The 7,026-nt window shown below is 43.3% G+C and overlaps 1 protein-coding gene across 1 annotated transcript in view; it reads right to left on the reverse strand.

Moving 5' to 3' along the window:
- LSM14A (LSM14A mRNA processing body assembly factor) overlaps positions 1 to 7,026 on the reverse strand; it is a 612,302-nt gene that overhangs the window by 603,472 nt on the left and 1,804 nt on the right. The window contains exon 2 of the mRNA XM_044081890.1: positions 3,700 to 3,863. Coding sequence (XP_043937825.1) covers positions 3,700 to 3,863 — 164 coding nt within the window. The remainder of the gene's footprint in view (positions 1 to 3,699; positions 3,864 to 7,026) is intronic.

Genomic DNA, 7,026 nt, shown 5'->3' on the forward strand with positions numbered 1-7,026 from the left:
TACTATGGTCTTGGTGTTTCACTGTTGCAGTCAAACATTTGGGTAGATTCCCAAAGCTAAGGAAGGGAGGAGGCAGTTAGAGAGCATTAGGTGCAGCTATTAAGCCCTGCAAAACTGCAGTGGCAAAACCAGCTCTGTATTTAGAAAAAATAGGCAAGTGGTAATACTTGGTGAAGGTATGTACAGAGCTCCAGGTAGCAGCTTCTAGGATGTCCCTGGTAGGGTCACCTCTGAGAAAGGCTGTAGAGGTAGATGCAGCCCTGGTGGAATGTGATCTTACCCCCTGTGGGGTAGGTTTTCTATGGTGCTTATAGCAGAAATGAATGCAATGGCCTATCCACTTAGAAATGGTTTGCTTTGAAATGGCCTTCCCCTCTGCCCCTGCAGCAAAGGCAACTAGCAGCTGTTCAGTTTTTCTGAGAGGCTTAGTCCTGTCAAAATAAAAACTAAGTCATCTGTGCACATCCAAAGAGTGTAATATTCATTCTCCTTTGTTCTGTTGATTAGGAAAAAGGTTGGCAAATTAATGGACTGATTAAGGGACACACTGGATACCACCTTGGGCATAAAGGAAGGATAGGTCCTGAGGGACGCCCTGTCTGCATGGAAGATGAAGGGCTCCACTGCCTGGGCCTGTAATTTAAACACTCTTCTTGCTGAAGTCATGACTAGAAGGAAGGCTGTTTTCCAAGAAAGGAATTTCAACTCTGCAGTTGCAGCTGGTTCAAAATGAGGTAGAGTGAGCTTTTCCAATACAAAGTTAAGGTCCCAGGCTGGAGTAGGGCTCTCCTGGATGGTCTTAAATTTCTGGCACCACTGAGGAATTGTTTCAGCAGAGGGTGAGAGAAGAGGTGTGGCTCAGTATTATAATGTGCTGAAATGGCTGAGGCATGAATTTTAATTGACGAGAACGAAAGGCCCTTGTGGAGCATCTCTGTTAAGTACTGAAGAATATGCGGTAAGCTGGGCAGTGTTGTGCCCATCCCGAGTCTGGCTCGAGGAACAGTATCTTTTCCACTTTTCAGCATAAGATTTTCTAGTACTAGGCCTCCTTTCCTCCAGAATGGCATCTAGCACCTGCTTACTGAGGGATGCTAGTGGAGAGCTCAGGTAATTAGCCAGGCTGCAAGGTTCAGAGTTTGAAGCTGGGGGTGCAGAATCTGGCCCTCCTGTTGGGACAGCAGGGAAGAGGTCTGAGGCAGATGCCATGGTTCCAGCAGTGGCATACCGCGCAAGAGAGGGTACCAGTGCTGGCGTGGCCAGTCTGGTGCAATCAGTATTGCCCTTGGTTTGTCCTGTTTCAGCTTTAGTAGAACTTTTGAGAGGAGAGGGAGAGGGGGAAAGGCATAAACTGAGAGGCTTTCCCAGGTGAAGGACTGGGCATCCACTTTCCAAGCTGGTCTGTGGGGAGTCTTTGTGCAGAATTTGTCGAATTGGTAGTTCTGAGGGGAGGCAAACAGATCTATCTCTGGGTTCCCTCATTTGTTTCTTAAAATGCTGAATATCTTTGGTTCCAGTTTCCATTTGTGTGGGTCCATGAGATTTCTGTTTAGGTCATCTGCCAGTGAATTTAGCTTGCCTGACAGGAATTGATCTTGTAGGTGCACTTGGTAGTTCAAGGCAGTGTTCCACAGACCCATGGCTAGTCTGCAGAGAGGGTACGAGTGGGTTCCCCCCTGCTTGTTTATGTACCACATAACAGTGGTGTTGTCTGTCTTTACCAATAATTATCCTGGAAGAATGTGGTCCTTGAAGGCTGTCAGAGAATTCTGTACAGATAACATTTCTTTTTGATTGATATGCAGGTGCATTTGACTCTGGTTCCATTTGCCCTGAATGCACTGTTCTGCCAAGGGAGGCTCCCATGCATAGTCTGATGCCTCTGTTGCCAGGGTTTGGGCAGCAGGGGGGTAGAGTGAATGGCAGTCCCGTGTTGTGGTAGCAGGCCTCTGCCCACCAAAGAAATTCTGTCTTTATACAAGGAATGATAGGAATCACTGATTCCAGGTCCTGAGAATGTTGACACCATAGGTTTTTTTGATACCATTGTAGTTTCCTCATATGCAGTCTTGCACATGGAATTAGGATGCAAGAGGCCATGAACCCCAGGGCTTGCAGGATTTTCCTTGCAGCTAGCTGGGTCTTTGTGGCCAATAGTTTGAAGTAGGCTGTCAAATAAACTTGTTTGTCTGACAATGTAAGCCATCTCGAAAGTTGTGTTCAAACTTGCTCCCAGGAATACAACTTGCTGGTTGGGTACTAGATGAAATTTCTTTTCGTTTACGGTGTACCTCAGTGAGGTTAGCAGTTTCTTTACAAATGCCAGATGATTTAGTAGCATGTCCTGGCTTTCTGCCTGAATTAGACAATCGTCCAGGTATGGGTACGTTTGAATATTTCTTTGTCAACATCTAAAGACTAAGATGAATGTTAAGTGAATAAGAGGCATATTTTGAAATTAGATCAGTGACATTCCAAGTTCAATGGTAAAGCATCCAATACTGCTAGAGCCACTTTTGAAGAAACTATGTAACTATGTCAAAAGCAGAGTTCTTTTAGGGTGAGAAAATCTTGCTCTTGGAACCCAAGTTTTCTAGGATAATGACTTTTCAACTTGTTAGATGAGGATGGACAATATCTGCATTACAAAAACTTAGAAACACCAAAGCTGCAAGCAATAAGTTTATTCAAAAGTGACAGATTGTGATGCTTCTTAAACTCATGCAGTGTGATGAAACAGCAAAACTTGTACATGGGGTAAGAGCATTAGAACATGGAATGCTATCATAAGGTATATTCCAGTTTGAGGAGCAAACTTAGCAAAGATGGAATATCTGATAGCAAAAGTGTAGACAGCATTAGCTAACAAATACCTAAGGGACTTGAGATTAAAATAAAGCCCAACAGACTGTCTGGCAGTCTAATGCAGGATGGTATAACTAAGCTACTAACTGAGCATCATCATATAATCTGGGTCTATATAGTATTCGCGAACCCTTGAAATTGCGAATGCTGTATAATCAACCCAAACACTTCGAAAATCCAAAATGTTAAACACACGGATCAGCGATTTTTTTCCCCGAGAAAAAAATTACTGATAAAAAATAAATAAATAAACAAAACAAAATGTGTCCCCCCACCCCCACTTAAATATACCAACTCCAAGATCACACCACCATAGAGGAAATGGCAAAGTCTCGAAAACAGCCCAGTGATTTTTTTTCCGGGGGGGGGGGGGATTGCTGTTCCGTGCTTTCGGAATTTCGCCATTTTGGGTAAACATGTTTGATTAAACAGCACTCACTTACAAAATAGGAACCTTGCAATTCTTGGTGTGCCAGTTTTGGGTTCGATTCCTGCAGTCTCTTGGTGTACTGCGCAACTCTGAACAAGTCACTTAACCAGACGGTGCTCACAGGTCACCAATCACGAGTGAGGTAAATGTGTTTAGTGCATTCACTGGATTTATAAAAGAAAAAGTATGGTCATTTCAATAAGGAAGCAGGAGGACAGCTGTGGGATAATTACCAAGGTAAATCGCTTATGAAAACAGGTTGAACAGAAGTACACAGTTTGACAGCTGACAATGGGAATGAAATTGGTAGTTATACAAATAGAAACTTCACCTCCCCCCCCAAAAAAACTCTTTCATACAAAGAAAATGCCATGAATGTTACTTCCCAACATAACATTTCATACCTGAACAATGGCAGGGTCCTGAGGAAGACTGCATTGAGGCTTGGGAGGTTCACACACAGTAAGGTCCTTGATATCACTGCCACGGAAAATAATGTATTCAAAAACTTCATCTCGAGGAGGAAAAGGCCGGTCTGTTGGTCGATCTTCTGTACCAAAGGAATGAACTAGAAGAAAGGGGGGTGCAATTATTAAAAGTTTGGAGAAAGCACTACAGAACACAGCGTCTGATCCTCACTAAGGCTTATAAAGTAAGATAAGCATTCAAAAACTATTATGGATAGACGTTGCAATTAGTACTGAACAAATTAGTTGCCAATTTTGTGCATTCAAGCAGCTTCATTTTTCAAAGCTCTGCTGCAATTCTATGGTAAAGCTACAAGTTTTTTTTTTTTCACATTTCAGACCTTTACTGCGTTTATACTCAAAGTACAGTTGTGTTAAGAGCTTACCTTACCATTTACTGTTACAGTCTTTACTTTTTGGGAAATCCTGCCTACAAGTGGGCCGAATGTTCTGCCGGACTCTAAGAGTTTTACCTCCAACCCAAAGCTTCTTCCAATTTCCTCCCAATGTCGATGTCAAATGGGCATCAGCAAAAGCCATCATCAGATCTTTCTAGCCTTGGCAAGACCAGATGAGATGAACATGGAATAAAGCCCCACTGTATCAAGATGGACAGTGCCCTGTGTCACTGGTCCACAGAAGAAATTCCCAACCTCCCTCTTCAGGAAATATAGCAAGGTGAAAGAGGAATACGAGTCTGGTAGCGGAATAAGAGGGAAGGTGAAAATGGATAAGATGGGAAGCCACCCGACTCAGGACATCCTGCTAGGTAAACAGTAAAAGGGGAAGGTGGAGGGACACTAGATCACAAGAGTGAATTTGCACTCAAACATCTACACTCAAGGCAAGTTCTAACAAAACTGTATTTTGTTTACCACTGTTGTAGTCCTTATCTGTTTGAGAGGATTCTCAAAGCTTTAAAGTAGCGGGTAGTTGGCAGGAAAAAATCTGTTAGGATAGTAAACCCTGCAGGATAACGGAGGCAAATCCTGTCCTGGCTCCCAAGGGTGTTGTATGCCCCCCCCCCCAACTCTCTCTACAAAATGTGCACAGAGAGGACTAAGTGGCTGTCTCAAGTACAGCTTGCACACTTGGCTCTGTAATGTTGTGGTGACTACAGTGGTTCTAGAGTAATGGGCTTTGACATGCCTAGGAAAGTGTAAGAACTCCTGATAACAGTAGAGGTCTTACTGATCACTGCAACAGTACTCCAAACTGCTGTGGGTTACCTCACTAGCTGGGATGTCAATCTGGGATACCAAAACCTTCCATACAATCATGTGTCCAACATATGACCTATGCCAGTAAGGATACATTAGTGGATAATTGGGTAGATACCCACAGACCATCTCCATCCAAGAAGTCTGTAGACACCCGACAATACTACAGTAACCAATGAGCAAAGACAGAGAATCACTCCATTTCAGTCCATAAAGAGAGGTAAACAAAGACAGAAAAGGGGATTTCAGGGTGGGAAGGAATACCGTGACAGTGATCAGTAAGATATGTTTGGTTATGTCAAGTTCTTACACAACTGTACAATGTCCTTTCTTAGATCACAGTTCATAGGATCACAGAAAGTTATTAGGCTAATGGCCTTAGAGCATTTAGAAGCCTAGCCAAATTCTACCTTCATTTCCACAATCAGCACCTATTGTCCCTGTCTAAGAGGGACAAAGGTGGAACTCTAAGGGTGCATTTATGGTTACCCATCCAACTGTCCAGGTTGCGTTTGAAGAGGGCCAATGAGGTTCTCTGTTTGACATGAAGTGAAAGTCTGTTCCAAAAGTGTGGTAACCTCTGGGAGACAAATCTGTCCCTCCACCAGGTTCTATTAATGGCACATATCAAGTTAAGGTATTTAGAGCAAGTAACTAGTGTCCCATTTCACTTGCAAAGAGGCATCATTTCCAATAATGCAGGTAAGGGACTGCCTTGCATGCAAGACAAAGATCACCTCTGAATAGTCTGTATGAAACAGAATAAAGTGACAGTGATTTCAGACAATCCACAAAGGACAGATGTTGAAGACCTAGAATTTTCTTTGTGAAGAACCTTTGTGGTCTCTCCAATTGCTGCAGGTGCTTGGAAAGATACATACCAAAAGGGATGCTGTAACTCAATTACTGGCCTGATGAGGAAGAGTACGGGGAGGTTATAACTTCTTTTCTTCTGGAGGCAATGCCCTTACTTATGAGATGAGCAATACAGAATGCCGTTCTTACCACTGTGGAGACATGGTGTTCAAAGTTAAGGTTGCTGTTAACCTGTGTGCCTAGGTCTCTCACCACTGCATGCCTACTTAAGGTGTTGCTATTGATGTGGCAGTTAGCAAGGATACTGCCCTTACCGAAAGGGAAGATGATACTTTTTTTTGCACTGAGTTTAAGGCCATGACTTTGGCACCAATCATTTGTTTCTGCAAGACCCTCTTGTAGGATGTTGACATCATGAAGAGATTCTATGACAGCTCCCAAACTGCAGTCATCAGCAAACTATCAGCCACAGACCTTATGTTTTAGCGTGTACTTCAGAGAAATAGCTTACAAACAGTAGAGGTCCCAGGACTGATCCATGTGAAACAGGTTACAGGTCTGCTGCTGGAGGCGGATACCCCGATATTGACTACATGGTTTTTCTCAGTGAGCTAGTTAGCGACCTATCTAAATCACACAAGGGTTGATACCTAGCTGGGAGAGTCGGTCAATGATGCCCGAGTGGGAGATAGTGTCAAATGCCTTGGTTAAGTCTAGGTAGGCTATATGCACACATTTCTCCTCGTCCAGGGCCTAGGTGACTGTCTCGAAGAAGTCCACCAGGTTTAACAAGCACGATCTCCCTTAGAAAAGCCAAACTGAGTAGGGTCAAGTGTTTGGAGATAACTTACATCTTTGCTGATAAGGTCCATGATGATTCTCTCCACGGCCTTGCAGATAAGGCCAGTCAGGCTAACAGGTCTACAGTTTCTGGGATCAGAGGGGCACCACCTTTGAGCAAGGGAATAACAGTGGCAGTTTTCCATTCAGCTGGGATGAAGACTGTGCTCGGGCTATGACTGAAGAGTACCCAATGCTGTTGATAATTCTTGTTGGAGCCCATGTAGGACGCAGCCTGGGATGTAATCAGGTCTCATAGATGATGTGTTCCTAGCCTTAGAGAGGGCATATACACACACACACACACACACACACACACATATATATATATATATATATATATATATACACATACATACATATATATATATATATATATATATATACC

The sequence above is a fragment of the Protopterus annectens genome, chromosome 8.part1, assembly GCF_019279795.1.
Source record: "Protopterus annectens isolate FY-2018-M chromosome 8.part1, PAN1.0, whole genome shotgun sequence".
Taxonomy (NCBI): Eukaryota; Metazoa; Chordata; order Ceratodontiformes; family Protopteridae; genus Protopterus; species Protopterus annectens.